This window comes from Electrona antarctica (assembly GCF_951216825.1).
Source record: "Electrona antarctica genome assembly, chromosome: 18".
Taxonomy (NCBI): Eukaryota; Metazoa; Chordata; class Actinopteri; order Myctophiformes; family Myctophidae; genus Electrona; species Electrona antarctica.
Window position 1 is genome coordinate 20847482 of NC_136799.1, and position 24115 is coordinate 20871596.

The 24115-nt window shown below is 46.1% G+C and overlaps 1 protein-coding gene across 10 annotated transcripts in view; it reads right to left on the minus strand.

Annotated features, from left to right (window-relative positions):
• Positions 1-548: 548 nt before the first annotated feature.
• The window catches only part of map4k5 (mitogen-activated protein kinase kinase kinase kinase 5), a 64096-nt gene continuing 40529 nt past the window's right edge, over positions 549-24115 (minus strand). For 6 of the 10 annotated variants that reach the window (XM_079527672.1, XM_079527678.1, XM_079527675.1 and 3 more), the window contains 16 exons: positions 24017-24059; positions 23371-23581; positions 21650-21735; positions 14378-14419; positions 14002-14086; positions 13279-13358; positions 13102-13162; positions 10890-11004; positions 10412-10470; positions 9321-9424; positions 7766-7952; positions 7436-7504; positions 6538-6630; positions 6242-6312; positions 4124-4179; positions 549-1894 (listed from right to left, as the gene is read on the minus strand). In XM_079527672.1, the coding sequence (XP_079383798.1) occupies positions 1807-1894; positions 4124-4179; positions 6242-6312; positions 6538-6630; positions 7436-7504; positions 7766-7952; positions 9321-9424; positions 10412-10470; positions 10890-11004; positions 13102-13162; positions 13279-13358; positions 14002-14086; positions 14378-14419; positions 21650-21735; positions 23371-23581; positions 24017-24059 (1450 nt within the window). In that variant the 3' untranslated portion in view covers positions 549-1806. The remainder of the gene's footprint in view (positions 1895-4123; positions 4180-6241; positions 6313-6537; positions 6631-7435; positions 7505-7765; positions 7953-9320; positions 9425-10411; positions 10471-10889; positions 11005-13101; positions 13163-13278; positions 13359-14001; positions 14087-14377; positions 14420-21649; positions 21736-23370; positions 23582-24016; positions 24060-24115) is intronic. The other 4 variants (XM_079527674.1, XM_079527676.1, XM_079527673.1 and 1 more) reach the window with 1 other exon arrangement.

The window sequence follows — 24115 nt, forward strand, 5'->3', positions numbered from 1 at the left end:
CCAAGCCTAACTTTTACCTATCTGTAGTATGACATCAATTATTCAACATGACATCATTGATCATCCAACAGAAGGGCAGACCAAAACAGCAACAACCTGACCAGTGTGATCTGGCCTTCATCCCACTACTGTTTCAGGCTGATTGAATGCCTTCATTTAATGACCAATTAGTGCTAGATGGTGAAGTCAGTGGAATGGAAAATTAAATAGGTAAATAATGGAAAATGTATACTCATTCCTCTCCACTCCTTGTAACCCCACACCCCCACCCCCTCCAATAGTTAAACAGCAGGTTTAACTGTTTAATCACATTCAGCTCCTTGATCTGCATCATTACAAGCAATAGAAAGGAGGTGCAGCATACACCCTAGGAGAAACAGTTTACACACACACACACACACACACACACACACACACACACACACACACACACACACACACACACACACACACACACACACACACACACACACACACACACACAATAAACGTTTTCCATGCACAAATGCATGCACACAATGAAAGAAAAGTAGTCAGAAGACTTATTGTATTGTTAAAATTAGCCTTTTTATTACAAAAACAGCATCCTTTAAAGGTTTTGCTAAGGGAATGCGCAGATGTTATGAAAACCAAGCATTGTCCCTCATTTTGTCATTTTAAATAAAAAATGTACAAAAGTGCTTACATGGTGCAAATAATGAATAGAAGTAAAAGGTCTATAAAAGTGAGGAGGGGGGTTAAAGAAAAACATTTGACATTATATTCAACTTCTGAAAAACAATGCAGCTGAGGAGGGAGCAGGTAGAGAGATAACTATATTACATAGCAGTAAAATAACCCAAAGCTGCTTGACAGCAGTCCTCTAGGTAGTTAATCCTATGTGAAGGAGTGGTGGGGCTGTCCCACTCACTGCAGGACTCCACCTGTCTGTCGCTGGCTGTGAACATCACGGCCACTAAATCAAACATACCCTTTTGCTTAGAGATTAATAAATAACCGTTTTTAAATAACCCACATCACTCTTGGATTGTTGTTTTTTTCTTCTTTTTAAAATCTGTTTAAACCGTTCTATTAGTTTGACTAGATAGAGCATGTAAATCATCTCCGCTTGAGGATTTCCCCCCACTAACAGTCATTGCCGGTGGTGTTACAAAAGCCTCTTGTTCTCCACAATCAAAAAATCTCCCACTGTTTGCTAATACTATCACAAATGTGTTTTAATGGCACTTTGTCAAATAACACCTATGCTGTTTCTAACAGTCCGCAGTCTGCCACCTGGCAGAACATTTCCCAAATTCACCAGACACCTTTTCACTATTTTACAAACCCAATACAGCCACATATTTTTGTTTTGAATCCTTGAATCGCAGCAGGTTACTGGTCAGAGCCTTGTTGGATGGACAAACTTACCAGCCAGACCGAATCTACCAAGATTTGGCTGGTGTTAAATCACTGGGTTTCAAAAGTTCAGTTGAGATATCTTTGTGTGTGATTTCCATATTCGGCTCAAGGAAATCTCCTCAGTGTTGTCCTATGAAGAGCAGGGTTTACAGCTGGAGGTGTTGATGTTGTAAGGCTACTTATGGATCCGTATTTGAGGAGGGCCGTGGCTTGCAGTTTCCCGGTTCCTCTTTACTGACCTGTGGATCCTGTGATCAGTAACAAACATTTCCACTTAAATTGGTTCTTCAAGCCAGTTGTGTTCCCTTGACGCGAAAGGATCATACTGACAGGCTGGTAAACTCTCCCAGAAGTTGAAGCAGCCTATTCACATCTCTTGTGAGTCTTTGGGGATGGCGATAGGGCTTAATAACTGTTCTCATGACCTGCCAAAATGTAAAGGTTACTCAGGGCAGTGGGGTTGTCCGTGGGCCGGCTCTCCAAGACCACCACCCTGTCAGAGGAACACAGTGGTAAAGCAGTTAGAACAAGACCACCACCCTGTCAGAGGAACACAGTGGTAAAGCAGTTAGAACAAGACCACCACCCTGTCAGAGGAACACAGTGGTAAAGCAGTTAGAACAAGACCACCACCCTGTCAGAGGAACACAGTGGTAAAGCAGTTAGAACAGACCACCACCCTGTCAGAGGAACACAGTTGTAAAGCAGTTAGAACAGACCACCACCCTGTCAGAGGAACACAGTGGTAAAGCAGTTAGAACAGACCACCACCCTGTCAGAGGAACACAGTGGTAAAGCAGTTAGAACAAGACCACCACCCTGTCAGAGGAACACAGTGGTAAAGCAGTTAGAACAAGACCACCACCCTGTCAGAGGAACACAGTGGTAAAGCAGTTAGAACAGACCACCACCCTGTCAGAGGAACACAGTGGTAAAGCAGTTAGAACAGCAATACATACATTAAACCATTAAGACCCGAGGCCAATACAACAGTTTCTGAAAAACCTATGTTGCTATATCAGTGACTCTCAAACCCCTTTCATGTCAAGGACCCCCGAAAAGATATGCAATTGGCTTTGGACCCCAATCTCAAAATATTGATTATATAGGCTACCAACTTTGTGTCCTATTAAACCTGTGCGGCCCTGCACTGCGATCATAATATAATCAATAGCCAGTCAAAAAAGCAAACCTTAAAGATTTGGCGATGATGGTCTCTCAAGAGATTTCGCTTTAAATATAAAATATGTAGCTGACATATGACAAACAGGGTGCTGCTATTACATGTTGCCTTCAAAGTGCATATCAATAGTTGAAACTTGGTAACAATTTCAGAAGCAATGGCAAAGGTCAGCCCATGATATTGTCATATGATATTGTTGCTCAGAGAACCACGTCGTAGCAGTACAGTATAACCTTGAGCTAAATGAAGGCATTCAATCAGACTGAAGACAGTAGTGGGATGAAGGCCAGATCACAATGACAGTAAGGGTTACATCTACAGATGCCATGCGTCTCGTAATGCTGACAGATGAGCAGGGCTTAGCGTACAAGGTACAGTCTTTACTGTCCCTTCCATCAGATGAAATTTCAGAGGTGTGGAGGACACACACACCAGGCTGGCAGTGCCCAGGTGACAGTGAATAAAACATGGGTGGAGGAGAAGGATAGGCAGACTACACAGTTGCGCCGGCGCCACAGGATTCGGGCTGCGCCCGGGAGACCAGGACGCAGCAGGGAACCGATGACGTCTAATTGCGCTTAATTGAAGATAACCTCCTTCGCTGAAATAAATCTCACTACAATAACAGTCGTCAATAACAGGAAAAGTTATGACGTAAAAAAATACATCAAATCTGCATAAAGATTAAATTAAAAAAAACGGCATAGTCAAAAACTTTTATCCCAACAAACGAGTAATCTGCAAGGAGCGCTATAATGTTGGTTATGTGGGTCCAGGGCAAACCACCGATCTGCTGGAACCAACCAAAGTCCCCACGCACCCTTCCAATGCGCTGACCCTACCCCTGTCCGGTGTTCCGGTCGATTTAAGGTGTGTGTGTGTGTGTGTGTGTGTGTGTAAACACATGTGCGTGTTTGTGTGTCAGAAAGAGAGAGAAAGAGTGTGAGAATATTCAGACAACTGAAAGGAAACTGTGTTAAAATAGGACAAATATGAAACAAGACAAATCAAAAAAGTGGCAAACACAAAGATTGTGATAAAGGGAGAGAAAGACAGAGGCTCAGGGTCAGCAGGGGACAGCTGTGGAAGGAGAAAGGTTGGGTGAACACAACCAGAAGGCGGGTACTGTAGCTCTGGCATTGTACAAGATAGGAAGAGAGAGGAGAACCACCAGGGATATGGAGAAGGGCTCTGTGGGTCATGTAGGACCCAGGAGAGGAGTGGGCTGTTTTGCTGGTTACCAGGTGATGTGAAAACACTGAGACCAGTGGGAGGACACTCACTCAATCCCTCGCTGTTATCAGTGCCCTGCTTTTATGGAGGTCACGAGGGCAGCAGTAAATCACCAGAGCAACGGTAGCATGGAATTAAGCAGGGGAAGCGAGATAAAGAGTGATAGGAAAAGGTTGAAAGTAAACCCGACAGGGTTGTATTTGTGTGTTTATTAGGTGAGATGTTTTTTATAAGCCAATTCATTTTGCATGCTTGCTAAGTTTAATACTTTGTTTAACGACAAAATATTAATATCCGAGTACCAACCTGTCAGATCCAAGGAGACGGAAGACCCTGCTTGGATCAGAGATCTCCTGGGTCACCTATGAACAGAGGGGAGGGGGGGGGGGTATTGATCAAGACATGAGCTACAAACAGCTGGTCTCCTGTGTAAGTACTGCTGAAGGAAGAAGCAATGCAAAGTATTAAAGTCTACCACATACCATACCATATTATTATTTTTATTTCCTTTGCTGCTAAGCAACAAGCTATATATGCTTAGATGATTTCTATTTATATTAGGATAAATCTGAGCAACTGTAAAGACGAAACGGAAGTGGGGAGGAGTCTCCGCTTAGCGCTTTATCACGTACTCATGATAGAGCTTCCGTTGCTCCAGACTGTATGACGGAAGAATTTGAAAATTGCGAGAGGCAACAGTCTGGCAATGCGAGACTACCCTTCACTTGACAGGTGCTTTTTTTCTCAAAGAACTTTAAAATATATATATTTTTTTTTAAACTTTTAGCACTGGTGGTCCCAGAGGGATTCAGACCCCTAGTCTGGCATCGAGTAATTTGACTTGTTGTATTGCTCTCACATAGAAGAACAAAGAAAAATACAGACAATGAGAGAAACAAAGAAAATGAAATATAGAAAGGTATAACAAAAAATAAATATATACAATAAGTATAAAGGTAAATAATAACCAGTAAGACGCCCTGAGGGCGAGAAGAGACCTCGACCCAAAGGGCGAGGTCGCGCTGAAACAACAGAGCTTCTAAATACGGCACAGTTGAGAAGCAGGAGTTAAACAATTAATCTGGTGTCTGTGAGGTCAGATGTAGAACAGGTGTAAATAGTATGGCCAAACGGTGAACGGTATTGGGCATGTACTGCATATACAAGCCTTCTATTCAGAACAACAATCAAGTGGTTCAGGCTGCAGGTGAGTGTCTGGCGTCTCCAGGACACTATTACTAGTGTGTACACTTGGACCTTACCTATGCTAAGTCACCAGATAAAAGGGCTGACAGTTCCCAACGTTACAGGCCAATAACCCTTTAAAAGAAAATCACCCACGTGTTGGCAACTTGGCAAGCCTCCAAACTCTGCTTTGAGTGACTTGTGTGGCAATAAACGCACACAAGCCCACGTGTGACACCTGCTAGGCGTAAGTCCTTAGCCCCCCATGAGAGACCTGATCCGTTTAAGCCCCATCTGAGAACAAGGCTTTGGGGTGTTCAGAGAAGCACCTGGTGAAGCGAGCGCAGATCAATAGCGTGCCCCTTGAATGCCTTCGCCTTTTTAAAGAGAATCATAACGAGAGACAAAGGAAAGGCTGAATTATTTAGCAGCCCTCCCCTGTTGCAGTTTCATTTATGAACAGACATTAATTTTGCATGGCTTCTGACATTTAAAAAAAAATATCCCAACGTGTGCTCGGCTGCTGGGGGAAGCCATCAAGCAGAGCTGGGCAGGAGTCCAGGCCAGAGCCTTGTGTTTCATCGGGTCGGCTGTCAGACATGGCGTGGGCTTTGAATAGGGCAGCCCCCATCTCCCACAATATCTCTTTTCATAAAGACTCAACGCTTCACCTCCCAGTGATCTCTTGAACTTTTATTGTGCACCAAAACCTGTGCCTCGTGATCTGGTTAACGCAAACCCCTCAGTGACAAGGTGGACAAATTCATTACCTGACGCGGACATAAAGCACACTTTGTTTGGCTCCACCTGTGGGATAATCTCCCCGGCTCATCTACACCATGTAGCCATGCATGTAAAGAACCAGCGCTAGGGGGGTCAATACTGACAAGAGCCGTTGGGTGTTTGTTCGTGTGTAGGACAAACAACCCTGTATTCATGAATGTGAAAGAAACTACAGACAGTTTCCACAATTAGAGGTCTGTTTGGCTCGGTGCTGGAACATTATAACCATATCAGTAATCATGATCGGTTTCTAAAATGTAACTGCAAGAAATCTGTCGTATACATAATATTCATCCTATATAAGAAATGTTTTTGATTTCGTATTGAATAAAGTAAGTCAGCTGAAACAGTTACGATTACATTACAATTTATCCTGTTCATATACAATTCAAAGCGTTGAAACCAGTGTTAAGAATTAGCTACAACACCCAGCATTCTTAGTCATTAGATACTCACTTCATTTGACTTGAAGCTCTTGCCCTGCATACCATGTTTCCAAAAGGCCAGAACACTGTCCTGAAGACACACTGTGTACAATAGAGAAGAAAAGAGATCCAGCATCCGTGAAACACGCAGAAGAAAATCAAATGTCACTTGAGGATTGAGACATTATAAGTCAGGGGAATACAATGCACAGTCACAACAACTTTATGTAAACACTAAAGTCACTTTTGAATGGCAAAATATTAGTTTATACAGTATATAGTATGTCACATCATGCCTCAGATTTTAAGACATTTTTATAATCTTACCAACAGATCCAATGCAGAAATCAAAGCTGAGCTCAGAGGCCAGCTTTTTGTTGGATTTCAGTTTGCCCTGGAGATTAACGATCTTCAAATTTTCTAGTGTTAAAAGCACAGAAGAGGCAATTAGAATACTTGGTGTAGAGAGGGTGGAGTATAATTTTGCATACACAAATTTATTAATTCAATATTATGTATTGTATTATTGATGCAGAAATAATAATAATAATGTAGATTAAGTCGAGTGACAAAATAACACTATAAACCTAACTGTATACATAGTTATGACACATGGATATTTACCAGCAACAGTCTTGACACCTACAAGCGTCAGGAAGCGCTCTACAGAATACCAGCACGCTTTTAAACCTAACCTTATTCCTAAACTTAACCTCAGTAAAGCAGTGCCTAAACCTAACCCCATTCCTAAATTTAACCTCAGTAAAACTATGCCTAACCCTAAACTTATTTCTAACATTATCCTCAGTAAAAACAAATACAAGAACTGCCCCACCGAGCGGTCGGCGTGAGATCGAAGGGAAAATCTCTTTTGTGTGTGTGTGTGTGTGTGTGTGTGTTAGGCTGCACAACAGTGACAATTGGTGGTGTGTTAGACTGCGCAACAGTGACACTTGGTGGTGAAAATATGCCATTTCCGTGCTCAGACCCAGGGACACACATAGCTGTCTATAGGTGTCTGTCTACGTCAAAATTGTGGGCAAGCGTGATGACAGGTGAGCCTTCCTGTTACAGTTCTACATAAACATACATACAGTTCTACATAAAATTCTAAGACCCCCCCCCGCCATTTTCAAGCCTCATCTGATTGAATTCTTGGTTCTCATATGTTTTGTGTGTCAATACTGTATATTGACATCAGCAGCAACTCTGGTGTTATACTCACGGTCCAAGCACACCAACACTGTGTCTCTCTCCAGCTGGGTGACATGAATAGCATCCACCTGCTGATTAGCTGTGGAAGAAGCAGATAAGCATGAAATAGGCCAAAAACTGTGCTGACAATACATTTTGTTTAACTTTTTGAATTAAAAAAATCATTTTTGATATAATCTTTCACTAGTATATATTTTTTACAATAACCTTTCCGACAATGTATCTTCCAGTCATAATATGTTCACTAGTATTTACAGTAATTTGCTTAGCCACCTGACTATTAGTGTAGCCCAGCTACCATATTGGGAATGAATGACCGACGGTCGTTTTGTCGCCTTACAAGTCTTACTTGTTCCCATCTCCGTGAACCAGGAGGAGCAGGAGTTGAGGTTGATGGTCTCAAAGCGCACCACCTGGCCAGGCTCTGTGCCCTGGCTAATGGCCACACACACCATGGGGTACTCCTGCTCTGGGACCACCAGCATTTCAAACACCTTCAGTGGGCTGGGCAGAGGGAAGTCAAAGTGCTGGAGGGAGAACAGACATAAGTTATATTCACAGATGCACACATGCAGCAAAAACACATGCACAATGCACAAAGCACACCTGCTGCAGATAGATTCATAGAAGAAACTCATAGGGCCCTATCTTGCCTTACCCCTAAACTTCTTTGCCATGTTTTACTATTTTTAGTAAGTACGCTACTTTATTAGCGCGGATGAGCCTGTGCCAGTTTGTGCCTGGGCCGCGGTAATCCAGCCTGACGGCGTGTCGTGGGTTCGAGTCCCGAACCCGTTGGCCTTTACCGCGTGTCTTCTTCCCATCTCTCTCTCCCTTTCCTGTCTAATTACTGTACACTATCAATAAAGGCTAAAAAGTCCATATATATAATCCGTCTATATAATGGTTGATGCCTACGGTTCCTATAGCAACGCCCCACTGTTCCAACTATGGGATTGCAAATATATTCACAATCCAAACCAGTTGAAAGGAGGCTTTTCAAACCTCCATAAGTCCGACTCCAGAATCGCTGTCCTTGGTAGATTTTCTGCCATCCACATTTCGGATTTAATTTGTGCCTTTGTACCTGCCGCCATGTAAAAGCTTATGACGAAAGGTAAAGAGTGTGTGCTTGTTCCAATGATACTAGAGTGTGTGTAAAGAGTGTGTGTAAAGAGTGTGTGTGTGTGTGTGTGTGGGGGGGGGGGGGGGGTCACTTTAAAAGTGAACGTGCATGATGGCACTGGGAACTGGGGTTTATGCTAACAGCTAGCGGTAGAGATAGAGTTAAGCGTGCGTGCTCGGTCTAACATGCGAGTAAAATAATCATTTGAAAATAATAATAATAATAATAATAATTACCGGATTAAATTACATTAAAGAAAGACGGATTTTTACGTTCTGGCACAGGCGAGGGGAGGAGACTAGAACGGAATCCCACGTTCCTGGCATTAATACGGTAAAAATATTTCAACTAGCCGATCTACATCAACACGTTGTGAGTTTGTAGATCGGCTATTTGAACTATTTTATAAGGTTCAAAATAGTATGGTAAATAAGTTCAGGGATAAGGGGTAAGGGGTGGCACAAGATAAAGGCCATAGTCTCCTACTCACACAAACACATTTGAAAAAAAGAGAGGAAACACATGCCAGGTATGTGCATAAACAAATCTAAGGCTCTACAATGCTATAATTATAATAGCATATTCTCCCGAAATTAATTAATGTCACTTGGAAAATGTAAACAACCCTAATCAGCCCTAAAATAAAAAAAACGATGCACAAGGATATCAAGCATTATACTCAAAGTCAATGGAGGTTGAAATAATGTTGAAATAGTGTCATGCCGGTGTGTGTGGTGAATGGTGGTCTGGAGGGACATCATCAACTGACCTTGATGAGCATGAACCTCTGCATGGGCTCGTACCACTGCAGCAGGACAATGCCAGACTGCAGCGCTCCACACAGATACTTGTGACCTGTATATGGGTTTCTCACTGTGAAAGAAAAAGGCGAGTTTCAGTATTTGAGTTGTTGTCAAATGCTCACAATAAACAAAGAAACAAGCTAGACACATCGGATGAGAAGCCAGGACAAGGAGAATGTTCCAATGTGGATCTTGGACTTGAAGTGACCAGCCTGTGACCATCTTCTATGTCTGACATATCTATGATGTATACCGGTAACTGCAAATTTGGGCAAGGTTTCAACCTGATCGATCAGAGACTAATTTACTTTCAAAAAGTATAATAAACTAGATAAAGTGCCACTCGGGGGGCAAGGATCTCCACCAGGGCAGGTCAGGTTGTGGCCTCCTGGTGGTGCTATAATAGGCCAATGTGAAAGGGTTCTTCTTACGCCTTGGATGGCAATTGGATGATTTGAGGCATTTTGTTCCAAAAATAGGTTTTGCAAAAATCCACCTGTTGGTGGGGTTATAACAGCCCAATGTGAAAAGGGTGGGATATATTCCTCAGCCTAGTAGGAAAGTCTGTGAAAGATTTCACGTAAATTGCAAGCTGAGTTCATGATTTGGGGGGGGGGGGGGGTACTTCTGTAACCTACTGCCAATGTGCACAAGAAATTTGCCATTGATTGGACCAGTTTGATCCAATAGATTAGGTCGGGACAGAGTCAAGACAGACAGACACTCTTCTAAACAGTCATGCCCTAAAAAGACTAATATTGAACACTACAGGTTGCAGTAATGTTAATTACATTGAATTAACTTGCAGGGGGGGGGGGGGGGGGGGGGGTACACTCAAGAATTGCACTAAAGTCAGGGAAGATATTTAGGGCATTTTGTCTTCATCAGCAACTGTAACCATGGTCAAGAGTTAGTTTGACTGGTGATGAGATGAGTTTGACAATAAGATGACAACAGTGTGTTTACAAAGACTAATAAGAGTGGACTGACCATTGATAGAGACAAGTCAATGAAAACAAACAGTGGTGGGGATTTGGAAAGGTGGAGCGCTACTCACCAATGCAGCACTTGTGACAACCCTTTGTGTCCGGGATCTTAGTTGTCAAGGCAAATCTCCTGCAGGAGAGAAAACAGTCAGCTTGGTCATAAAGGAGCTGATGACATCTGAGCTCAAGGATGTAAGCCAGGAGTTGTCCCTTTTCTTTTTCTCCCCAACTAAAGCAAACAATTAACTTTGTTTTTGATTTATAGAGGAAAATGACAAGACACTTGGTGACAAACAGATGATAGTGTAGCACTAGACTGGAAGAAAGGTAGGAGCATGATTTGGACCAGTTGCTTTGTCGGCTTGGGTCCTGGGACTATCTGCAGTCCTGCAGTGATATTAGCTCAGTAAACCAATGAGCAATGACAATGGCAGACTTAAACTAAGCCAGATAGGAGTTTGTGCAGTTTAATGCATTTGTGAAAAATACCTTACAAGCCTTCCCTGGAAAAAATAAATGAGACGTAAAAACAGGGCTGGCTATTCTAACCTGGGCAGCATCTTGTCTGGGAAGCGGTGAGTCTGGAACTGAGCAGCCAGGCCCGGCTTCTTCAGCTGCTCAAACAGTCCGATTAGGTTGTGGGAGTATAGCTGGAAGGTTTTACCTGGGGCAATATAGAACACATTATTAGGTTGATAGCTTAACATGTTTATGTGATATATTATTTCAGATCGTTGCATTGGATTTGCACTGTATGAGAATTTCAATCTGTACAAACGTTTTGCAGACGTAAAATAGATGACAAATGATGCAAAGAGAAAATTTGTTAAGCGATGAGTGCAAGAAATACTAGAGGTGATGTGCATGTATTCACCCAACACATACATTTGTTTGTAAATGTGGACACCTGACTTGTGGAAATGTCCACCGCCTTGTGGTTTCCTAGTTGATTTCAAACCTAAGCTTTTTGTTTCTTTTCCAAGCAAAGCCCTTCAAAATGTTAAAACTTAATTGGGGTTTATATAGAATACAAAGTCACTTATTCCCTGTTAACCACATGAACCCAACCGTCCCGATTCTGGGCATGTCCTTCCTGACCTAGGTGAACATTCGGCTAAAATGTCTAATTCTCTCATCTAAAAACCTACAACATGAAATGTTTTGGGGGAGATTTGATGTAGAGGGAAACCAAGTATAAACCCCTGCAAGACCCTGGTCAACTTTAGTATAAAGCTTTACATTACCCATGCTTTACCCCAGTCTATGCATAACATGAGGGTGTAACTAAGTGGTTAACATAGCTTTTGTTGCGGCTTTCTTTCTATCTTAATTATGGCTTTGGACAGAATAGTGGTTTATACGCCATCAGAGACCTATAACACTGGCACATCTACTGCACTTGCAGGTCAGTTGCAAGTGCTGCATATTGATTAATCAGTCCTAAAAGGATAGTCATACTTTAACCATGTACGCACCTAATTCCTAACACACACACACACACACACACACACACACACACACACACACACACACACACACACACACACACACACACACACACACACACACACACACACACACACACACACACACACACACACACACACACACACACACACACACACACACACACACACACACACACACACACACACACACACACACACACACACACACACACACACACACACACACACACACACACACACACACAGGATTGTGGAATGAGCGCCCCCCCCAAAATGCTTCTGTTGGTAATCACTGTCCTTCTGAGCGACCTGCCAGCACACAGCTGACTGGCACCTCAGCATGGGTCCTGCAACAGTGTAGAGTGTGCATGCTCCAAGCAGCAACACTGTCCTCATGGAAAGATGACACATTTGTCCCGTCAGAATAACGCCCGTGCAATAGCGCAAGTGGAAGCTGATGTTCCGTTACACAGAGCGGCAGCATTTATTTGGTGTCAGCCCTGGTACCATAACCCATTTCCAAACTTAGGTCCAAGTTCCATCAGACTGGTGAAGTTTATATTTTTCCATTTCCATTCTCTTTTCCAGTAAATACATGTTGAATTTGACAACTAAACCTCAACTCCCTGCAGGGAGATTTGACATTTGGAGAGGTTAGACGTGACTAAAATGAACAGAGGCGTGAAGATGATGTGAAGCATGATTACCTTCTGATGAAGCCGGTTAGTAGAATATCAAGTCAAGCCAGACGAGAGGAAAGTGTCCAAAGGGGAAAAGGAGAAGAGAACAGAGGTTAAGTATACCGAGGGGTAAACCCGTCAGTACACCTTGGGAACACCATGTTGACAGGCGACCTGTAGTCAACTTCAATCCCACATTCAGATAAAATTTGAAAATAATCTGGCTAATGAGGTGCTAATCTGAAAAAACCTCTGGCCTTTAGCCTATTTGAAATTCTTTGAGTGCTTCTAAAACAAACAATGACTCTTTCCCCACAGTCGCTTCTGCAGCCAAGAGCTTCCACAACTTCAAAAAGATCAATATATTGTAGTGGTTCTTCATTTGAAAAACAGGCTTAAAAAATAATCAAAAATCATGTCGCTGTGCTATAAGCATAGCAGGTTTTACTGATGATCTAGGAAACAAGAACAAACAGAATGATATTTTAAGGCCAGTCACAGATAGAGGTGTGATTGTCTCTTGCCCGAAGGGGGGTAGTGAGATAATGCAGGGACAAAGCAGCAGCAGGTTATGGCAGTGAAGCAGATAGCTGTGATAAGTCTGACACTTACCTGATAAAGACATCAGGTTGTTGTTGATAATGTAAAGCCACGTGCACTTCCTTGGAAACAGCTGAAATGGGAAATCCAGGTAAAAATTATGGTCAGGCCTGTCAAAGTCTGTGTTTTAGTGAGTTAGAAAGTAAACCAAAAACATGTTAAGGGTGTAACCGCACAATGAATTGCTACCTGCTCCATTGTGGCTTCATGCAGCTCATTCAAGTTCAGGGTATAGATGCCATCCTCCGTTCCAAAGATGAGATATTGATCTAGATTAAACAATTATGTATTAGCATGTATGTATGGATCTTCATTTGACAGTATGGCACTATATAGTATTTGCTGTAGCAGGTGTTTGACAGTATGGCACTATATCGTATTTGCTGTAGTAGGTGTATGCAACTCCTATCTGCGTCTGTAAAGACATATGTATACTTCAATCATTACACCATGCTTTTGACAAGAATCTCAACAAAAATGATGTAACCAAATAAAGTGGCATGGTGACCCGTGTTTAAGCTCAAAGTATTACATTTCTGCATAAAGTAAATTATTGTATTACTATGTGTCACCATTCACCAAAGCATGTACTGTAACAAGGTAGAAATCAGCTCGCACATGGGCTCCAGTTAACACTTGATATGTTATTGCACCCACAAGTGCCTGCATGACATGTCGAGCTAAATGCTCTTCATCAATCCTGAATGAAGGTCTAATGACCGAAACGTCACGCACTTGTGGGTGCAATAAAATATTACGTTTCACTAGAGCTCACTGTGTGCAAGCGGTTTTCCAGACATTGTATTGGCCATCATAAATTAAGTTTGGATATGCGTGCACCTCTTCTCATCAAGAATAGCATGTCTCTCGTCTCTTGTCAATCAATTCCACAGAGTCAAAGTCCATCTATACCTTTGGTGTCTGGGTGAATCCACGATGTAGCGCAGGTAATTTTCAGGGGGCAGCCATCAAACACCTTGGAGAAACAAGCTCCCATCTACAACAAACAGACAAAACTCAACTCAGCATGGCAAATCAACTGCTTTAAACTGCGGGAGCAGCAGAAATGTCAGCCAAAGTTCATGAAACTGGAAGTGAGCCCAGGGATGATGACTGCATTGCACGTCAGACCACCATAACCACAGAGAGGGACTGGAATGTCCGTTTTGCATCCCAAATTTCGGGATTCAGCAGCAATTCAGACAGAGTCTAATGATAGTGTCCACTGAAACCAGTCCACCAGGAATAGGTGAGGACTGTGAGGGGACGATTCCGCAGATTCACTTACCAAGACTTTAGGAGTGGGTGGCAGGCCGTTGATAGCTGATTTCTGTGGAGAGACACAAACCACCCCATTAAGATAGATGCAGGGTACATAAACACATAACCAGAGAACAATGATGGTGAATTGAGCTGGGGTTATATTAAAGTCTACTCGTGAATCAATTCACTATGGGGTTATGTCCATTCTTGGACGTAAGACAGAAGAAATCTATACACTCACGTTCTAATGATATTAGAACGGGCTTTTACGTCATGACGCAGCGCAAGTCCCTCCCCCGAGGACATAAATACCTGCGCTGTCGTCTAGGCGTCATTCGTTTCTTCTTCTGCGTAAGACAACAAGCTAAACCACTGCTACTGAAGCCAACTTTCCTTACATATCTCATCAGGACGAGTGACACAGTTGCTCGGTACCACGAGGTGGAAATTGGAAGCCTTAGTAAGTGCAAAGCTACACTCACAAAAGAAAAAGAAACTTTTGCTGTTTTGTTACCGTGTTGGCCTCAGACGCTCCGGTTTGAAAGAACAACTCAGCTCTAGAGATACAGGTGGCGGAGCTAAGAGCAGCTTACCTGATAGCTAAACGCTAGCGTGTTCGCAACAAGCTAACGGTTAGCTCCCCTGTCGAGGCGTCAGAGGCCCACAGAAAACACCTTGCCGTGAACTAGGAGTTCCGCAAGCAGAAAATGGAAGGGAAGACAGCGAGGTCCAAGGCGATGGCCCGGCGAGACCGGAGTGGAGCCGTTTCCCTGCCGCAAAAGTACTGCCGCGTGGCGGACTGTGGCAATAAAATGTCGGGGATGGACCCGCATCTCACATGCGTTTACTGCCTGGGGTTAAAGCACGCCGAAGAGGCCCTGACCGCGCCAAACCAGTGCCTGAAGTGTGCCGCCATACAACGGTTCATGCTGTTCAGACGCCAGAGGCGGGCTCGGAAATTCTTCCTTTCCCCAGTCAACGAACCTTTCGACGAAGGTGACGAAGATGAGGATGAAGAATCCGAGGTGCGCGAACCTAGCGAAGGTCTCCCGCCACAACAGGAATGGCCGAGCCACATGGTGGATGAAGACGCCGCCCGCCCGAATGCTTCGGGCAGCCGGGACGTTTATGCATGCCTGGGTGCTAGGCCTCGTGTTAACCAGGCCCCAAGCCGGGGAGCCTCGGCGAGCGCGACGGCTGCCTCCTCGGTGCCAGCAGTCACCTTCTCAGGACCGGCGGCGGCGCTGGAGGAACTGCCCTGGCCTCCAGCCCCCTCCGCCACGGAGGAGCATGCCTGGGGAGGGCTGATGGATAAGGAGGGAGAACCCCCCTACCCCCAGCAACCTCGCTACGAGGACGGAGGAGTGAGAGATTCTGATTACGAGGAGGAAGAGGATCTCTTCGATTTTGGCCTCAACGACCAGCATTACAGAGAGGAGGAGCAGGCTCCAGAAGCCCCCCATCTGGACGATGAAGCCGTAGCAGTGCTGATGGAGATCGCACAAGGACTCCCACTCGCTCAGGCGGCTCCAATGGCGGTCGCTGGTGCTCCGCCAGCGATAGCGCCCGTCGGAGTACCCCCCGTTGCCGCCGCTCCGCCCGCTCTGCTTCCCCGAGACGAAACGGAGCTGCTAGCTATCTACATGATGGCGGCGCTCAGGTGCGGACGAGAGTGGCCACGACCAGCACCGGCTAACCCGGCACAAACCCTGCGGTGGCAAGGCGTCGCTCCGGCCGCTGCCAGACTGCCGGACAGACACCTCCTGCCTTTGGCGGAGGGCGTCAAAGAATTCCTCACTTTGACGTGGGACCGTCCAAATGCCGCCGACCCCCCCCGCGACAGAAGCGTTTTCCCGGTAGAGACCGAGACACCTGAGGCTGCGGGGCTAGCGGGCTTCCCCGATATTGATCGCCTGCTGGCGGGGTATCTGATAAACCCAACACGGCCCCAGTATGGGCCTATCGGAAAAGCCCCCACCTTCCCAGACCAGAAGGACAAGGCTGCCTCGGCCTCACTCAAGCGCATCTACGGACATCTCGTAGCCGTAGCTAGGGCTCTGAATGCCGAGGCCCTCCTGCAGGGCTCCCTCACCGTACTACTGGAGATGGCAGGAGATGCCCCCACAGCGGCACAGCTGGCGGAGGTGAGGCGCCAGAATGACGAGGCGAAACTCCTGACTAGGTCAGCCACGGGGTCCCTGGGTCGAGCCATGACGCTGTGCTTTATGCAAGAACGCTTCAGGTGGGCGGACATTTACCCGGTGACCGGAACGCTCCGCGTCACCCTGCTAGATCGGCGCGTCGCTGCGGAGGGAGTCGCCGCGCCAACAGACCTGTTTCAAGGGGCACTGGCGGAGCTCATCACCGCTGGCGAGAATAGCAGGAGGAATGCCGAGGGATTGCGGCACCTACAGGAGCCAGCCAGGCAAGCTGCACCATCGTACCGTCCACCGACGGTGGGCCACGCCCGCCCACCTACTGACAGAGGCAGGATGCCGTATAGGCCCCGTGCAAAGAGAGGACAGGCTCGGGCTCAGCCTGTCGACAGAGCGGCAGCTGGCCGCGCTCGCAGCCAGCCACGGGAATACGTCCCCCAGAGGGCTCCTCGTGGAAGAGGCGCTTTCCGCGGACGGGGACGCGGGCGCGCTAGATAGCCTGAGTGGACTTATCCCGTGCCCAAGGGTTCGAGCCCGGTCCCGACCGTAGAGGCCACGGGCCCCACGTCGGAACCAGTGGCGAAGAGGAAGAGATTCGTGCACCCCGCAGAGAGCGGGAAAGTGACATTGAACATTCCTCCAAATGTTGTTGTGCTACATGCTACTGTGTTGAATGCTGCTGTAATAAAAAAAGCCATTACCGCACGCAAAATGTTTTTTACAAATGCAAGTATTTGTCCAATAAAGCGCTTGATTACATCAATGCCTCATACTTTAAAAAAACAAAACACAATAAAAAGACAACATCGAACCCGTATGGGCATTATGAGCCCACCGCAGAAAGAGCCGCTAGGCCTCTCGACAGCGGTGGGACAGTACTTCAGCCCTGTGGCGAAGAAAAAGCTCGCCACAGGCTGGGCTCCTCACGGTCGCAATTCCTCCCCGCCGGCTCGATTAGGCGGGGGGGAGCTCCTAACACAGGAGCACCGCGACCGTTACGTCCCCAGGCCACTAGGGGGTGCTATCGCTCCACTAGTAATGAAGCCCATGCTAGAGAATCCTCTGGCACGGTGCTTTCAACAGTGGGAGCTATGTGGCGCGTCCCCATGGGTTTTACGCACAGTAAAGACGGGGTACAAACTACAATTTGCACGACCACCACCCACGTTCGGGAAGATAATTCTCTCTCAAGTGGGGGGGCAGGCAGCGGAAGTACTTCGGGCGGAAATCCTCGAATTACTAGCCAAGAGAGCTGTCAGAGAGGTGCCTTTAGACCAACAAAACAACGGTTTCTACAGCCGCTATTTTCTGGTCCAAAAGAAGGGGGGGGGGGCTACGACCGATCCTAGATCTGAGGGCTCTCAACAAATACCTCAAAATTTTCAAATTCAAAATGCTGACGGCAACGACTCTACTGCGTTCTCTGCGCCAGGGCGACTGGTACACCAGTATCGATCTCAAGGACGCCTATTTCCATGTCCCGATCTATCCGCCGCAGGAAATTCCTGCGCTTTGGATTCGAAGGGAAGATATACGAATATATGGTTCTCCCCTTCGGGATGTCATTATCCCCCAGGGTATTCGTGAAATGCACTCAGGCGGCGCTGGCTCCCTTGTGTCACCAAGGGACCCGCATTATGTCCTACATAGACGATCTCCTGCTGTGCGCGAGCTCGCCAGCAGAGGCGCAGTTTCACACAAAACTTGTAGTAGATCAGTTGAACGCCCTGGGTTTTACTATAAATCATGCAAAGAGCACGATGACGCCCACCCAGTCGATAGACTACATAGGCATAACGTTGAACTCCCTCTCGTTCTCGGCCAGACTGAGCCAGGAGAGAGCGGAATCGTTTCTCAAATGTATGACACTTTTCAAAATGGGGCACAAGGTGCCGTTCAGTGTGTGTCTACGAATGGCAGGGCTCATGGCGTCTGCCATTTCGCTGGTACGCCTAGGCAGGCTACATATGAGACCGTTTCAAGAATGGATGCGGTCTCTACGTATTCCTACCAGCCGCCGACATCAGAAAGTCAGAGTGACGGTGGGGTGTGTGCAGGCACTCAAATGGTGGGAAAACAGAGCCACACTTACGGAGGGCGTCCCTATGGGGATTGTCACCTCCAGGAAGGTGGTTACCACGGATGCCAGTATGTCGGGGTGGGGGGCCACTCTCGACGGCATGGCGACCAGGGGGGTGTGGGGCGATGCTCTGAGGCACGCCCACATCAACTATCTAGAACTGATGGCAGTATTTTTAGCACTGCACCAGTTCGAACCGTTTATTCGTGGCCGCCACGTCCTAGTGAGGACGGACAACACCACTACGATGTGTTACATCAACAAACAGGGCGGACTCAAGTCCAGGACTCTGCATCTACTAGCCCACAGGTTGATCACGTGGTGCGACATGCACCTCCTTTCGGTCAGAGCCTGTCACGTCCCGGGGCTCCTGAATGCAGGAGCAGACCTGCTATCCAGGGGCCAGCTCCGCTATGCGGATTGGTCTCTCCACCCGGAGGTGGCCACGCAGTTATGGGACAGGTTTGGCATGGCCAAAGTGGACCTGTTTGCATCAGAGGAGAACACGAAGTGCCACCTGTTCTTCTCCATCAAGGGGTGCTCGTCACTGGGACTGGATGCTCTGGCTCACGAATGGCCACGGGGTCTGCTTTATGCCTTCCCTCCGCTGTCATTAATACGACCCACCTTGGACAGAGTGAGGACTCAAGGCCTAGAGGTGGTCCTCATAGCTCCGGCCTGGGGGTCATGGAGGTCAGAGATAGCCTCCCTCCTGTACGACCAGGCGTGGCAGCTCCCGTTGCGGAAGGACCTGCTCACGCAAGCAGGTTACGAGATTTTCCACCCTTGCCCTCAGACCCTGGATCTATGGGCCTGGCCCGTCAAAGGATCAATTTGAGTGCTGAGGGCTTACCCCCGAACGTGATAGCTACTATTCAGGGGGCTAGGGCTCAGTCCACTAGGAGGCAGTACGACGTTGCATGGAAAGTTTTTGAGCGATGGTGTGCGGATAGGCCAGGCCAGGAGTTACCATTCCAGGCCTCAGTGAGAACGGTTCTGACGTTCCTGCAGGGCATGCTGGATGACGGGAAGTCACAATCATCTATCAAAGTCAATCTGGCTGCTATATCAGCGTGTCATATTGGCATGGGGGATAAGGCTCTGAGTGAACACCCACTCATACGACAATACATGAGGGGGGTTCGGAAGGCCCGTCCAGTTACTCGGTCCCTGGTTCCTCCTTGGGACCTATCTTTAGTGCTGGACGCCCTGACAAAGGCTCCATTTGAGCCACTGGAATCAGTGGAATGGAAATTCTTAACATTAAAAACCGTCCTCCTATTAGCTCTCACTACGGCTAAAAGAGTTAGCGATCTACAAGCGCTCTCAGTAAGTCCTGATTGCACTGTCTTTAGTGAGGATAGAATGCGGGTCACGGTAAAACCAAACCCGGCCTTCATACCCAAGAATTCCAACCTGGCCAGTGTTCCAGTGGACCTGCGGTCATTCCATCCGCCCCCATTTAGGATGGAGGAGGACGGGAGGTTGCATTGTCTATGCCCGGTACGAGCCCTGCGTGTGTACATGGACAGGGTGGCTCTCTTCAGGAAGGGCAACCAGCTGTTTGTGGCCTGGGGCGCTAGCGCAAAGGGAAAACCGGTCACCAAAGTGCGGTTGTCCCAATGGATTGTGGAGGCCATACAGTTGGCCTATTCCACGGCTGGGGTGGTGCCTCCAGTGGGGTTGAGGGCACACTCCACTAGAGGTATCTCGGCATCCTGGGCACTCTACAAGGGTATCTCGATACAGGATGTCTGCACGGCAGCGAGTTGGTCCTCGCCGTCGACCTTTGCCAGGTTCTATAACCTGGACGTTACTGAACCAACTGTGGCACATGCGGTTCTGCAGGTTGCCTCCCGCTGAGGTATGCCCCTTAAGGATGTTCATGTATGAATAAAGGTGGTGAGCATATAGTATATGTGGACATATAGATATGTGCATTTTGGATGCATGTATGAATAAACAGTCAACCTGACTCTATATACCGGGAAGCCGTACGTATATTGATGGCTAGGATGGGACTTAGGCCGACACTCACAGGACGATAGAGACTGTTAGTGGCTAGGCCTCGGGGCACATAAGGTGACATGGTTCATCAGCTCCTTATATAGGAACAGGGACCATTTTGACCGGAGGTCTTTTTGGTCCCGCCTCTTATAAGTCACTAGGTCGGTGACCTTTTGACCTCAAAATTAATGTCTCGTAAGGGTTGTGCCCGTCACGCCTGTGACGTCACAGCTTGGAGGGGCACGTGAGGACGGGTGCGTTCTTCAGTGATTTGAAGGGAGTTTATTAGGTCTCCCATAGTGAATTGATTCACGAGTAGACTTTAATATAACTGGAGGTTATGCAATAACCATGGTTATATAAAGGATATGAGTGAATCAATTCACCAAAATACCCTTCTAGCTTGTTAACGGCAGAAGGAGAAAGTATTACCGAATGACGCCTAGACGACAGCGCAGGTATTTATGTCCTCGGGGGAGGGACTTGCGCTGCGTCATGACGTAAAAGCCCGTTCTAATATCATTAGAACGTGAGTGTATAGATTTCTTCTGTCTTACGTCCAAGAATGGACATAACCCCATAGTGAATTGATTCACTCATATCCTTTATATAACCATGGTTATTGCATAACCTCCAGTTTGTTGGGACTAAAAATGGCTCTGACCTAAACAATGTGGAAAAGAAAAACAAACAATCCATACTATGCTGTCATTTGTTTTGTTTTGTCTACAAAATGCAATTAGATGTTTAAATATCTTGTTTGACTGCCAGCAGATCCACTAAAGGACAAAGAAAATATTTGTAGGCATGTAAAGATTTATCGTAAAACGATTCAAACTGGTGACAATTTAAATCGATCTATGTAATAGTATTGATTCAAAATATTTTTCAGTCACCTGCTACTGGATTGACACACAGTTCTGTTGTTCTGTCTGACAGGTTGTGGAACTCTCCCACAACCTGTTGAAACTGAAGAGGGAGAAGCCTGCCCATTCTGTCTGGGGGAACTATGTACATTTATTTTCAATTTGTCATGCAACAGCTTCTAACTCACAGGGAACTCCTTCTTCTCCTTGCGGTGCGCTCGGTTGGGTGGCTCCTTGGGACTGCCTTCATTCACACTGCCGTCTGAGTCGTTATCTGTCAGGTGGTTGAGCAAAGCACAGGGTGTGTATATCAGTCATAGATATATACAAAAAAACAGATGCCTCATTGGCCGCTGCAGTTCATTGGATCCATGTGTATCGACGTGAGGGCGCAAGTGCGCCGCAAGTGCGGAAGGCACACTACGCCACGCTGCCACTACAAGTGACTACTGGCCAATCACAGTGCGTCTTTTCCGGGACTAGTCAGACCGAACATCCGCTCTGTGACGCACATGGAAGCTTCTGTGAAGCACTAGTCTCGTGTTGCCAGACTGTTGCCTCTCACAATAGTTGTCTGGCTACGCGAGACTAGTGACGCACCAACGTGAAAGCTTTCCCTCACTTGAGTACAGACGCCCCAGAGCCGAAGGAGGCGTCTACTTTTCTATGTCTATGATCGGACAACTAATCAAACTACGAGACATGTTTTTACCTTACCTTCATTTTTTGATGTATTGAGGGCTTGGAAAGATAGCAAAAATGCTTATTTAGATGAATGTATTCATGAAAGAGACTATTCAGAGACATGTCGGGGCGTTCTTGCATACAAGTGAATATGTACAAGTGTAAGAAAACGTGAATGAGTGTAGAAAAACTAAGGCAGTTCACACAGTGACGCACACGGTCTGTAGCTCCCAGAAGCAATTTATTAGAGGTGCAACGTTTCGTGTCCAGTTTGGACATTGTATGTTTAATAAATTGCTTCTGGGAGCATGAAGGAAGGCAGTTCGCACACTGGTCTGTAACCAGTGTGCGAACTGCCTTCCTTCATTATTGTATGAAATGTGTTCAGCACCTGTATACTGTAATATTGTGTATACTGTAATATTGTTTTGAGATGTGCGTGCTTCTAGCTTGGACTTTATTTCACCTGTATACTGTAATATTGTTTTTAGATGTGCATGCTTCTAGCTTGGACTTTATTTCTAATGTGTAGAAAAACTTCACATGGACATGTACAATAAATCAATACAACAAGTAAGACGCGCGAACGCGGGAAGCGAACGCAGCTCGTAAATTGCAAAAACAACAATTAGAATAAATTACGTAATTTAAGGTTTTTTTTAAGTTCTTTTTTTTGTGTTTAAGATTTTTTTTTAAGTTTTTCCTTTTAAAGTTTTTCCTTTTTAAGTTATTTTTTTAAGTTAAGTTTTTTTTAAGTTAAGTTTTGTGTGTGTGTGCGTGCGTGCGTGCGTGCGTGTGTGTGTGTGCGTGTGTGTGTGTGTGTGTTTTTGTGTGTGATACAGCTGCGCCCTCTGGTGGTGGGCGGGTGGTGTTACAGCGTGACAGACAGACACACAGACAGACATGATCTGCTGGGTCTCATAGTAAATGCTCACTGCGTTCGCAATCACTGCGTTCGCAATAATCCTTTGCCGGTCTAAGGGTAAATGGTATTTAGAAGAGTTTATTATATTTTAATATATTATACATAGTCAACTGCAGAAATACTGGACTGGTACCCTTACCCTATATACAAAATCCCAAACAGAATATATGAACTTTAGTCCTTTACTAACTTTGCTTTCCTGCATTGTGGAGATAAGCTCATATTCTAGCTTGTGCCACTGTATCTACGTGTAACCCTGCATAGGTACAGACTCAGAGGCACTGAGCCACTGGGACTCACCAGGGTCAGATGCATGAGACAGCAGGCCAGGACTGCTGACGCTGACAGAAAGGAAGTCTGGGGCAGAGTGCTCCTCCTTGTTGCCTCTTTCCGGGGTGCTCTGTCTGCGGACCACCTGACTGGGTCCGTTCTCCGAGTTGGGGAACCTCCGCACCGTCAGATTCTTCTCGTCATTCAGGCCGAGCTCATCCGATGAGCTGTTCAACCTCGGCTGAAGGAGCAAAAGTAAGGGAGACATGGGTTAGGCCTAATTATTACTTGCGAAAGCAGAGCGCGCAAGTACTGCGATCGGCTGGGTATGAATGTATGTATGTCGGGGTATGTATGTCGCTATGGGTGTCCTCTCTTGGCGTCATCATCAACAGCCAATAAGGGACCACCATTCTTGGTGACGTAACTACGGTACTTTTCAAGGTTGGTATAAGGTCAAAAACGGGTCTACATAACAGTAAGCGGTGATGCCAGTGGTGAGTGCACCTCATGGCGCGCTCTGCTTCCAAGGCACAAGTTGGCAGCTCAACAGAGTACATTTCTAGTTCATACTATAATTCGAAGTGCATTGCATGTACGTATCAACACACATGCAATGGCGGAAGACATACTGTATTTAAACATTTATAAAACACACTAGTACTTCAGGTCTCACCTTAGGTGGCAGAGGAGGGGGAACTCCTGGCTTAAGAGTTGAACTGAAATTAAATCAAAATTTAGTTTAAAGATAATTTTTTGCATTCTACCAAACAAT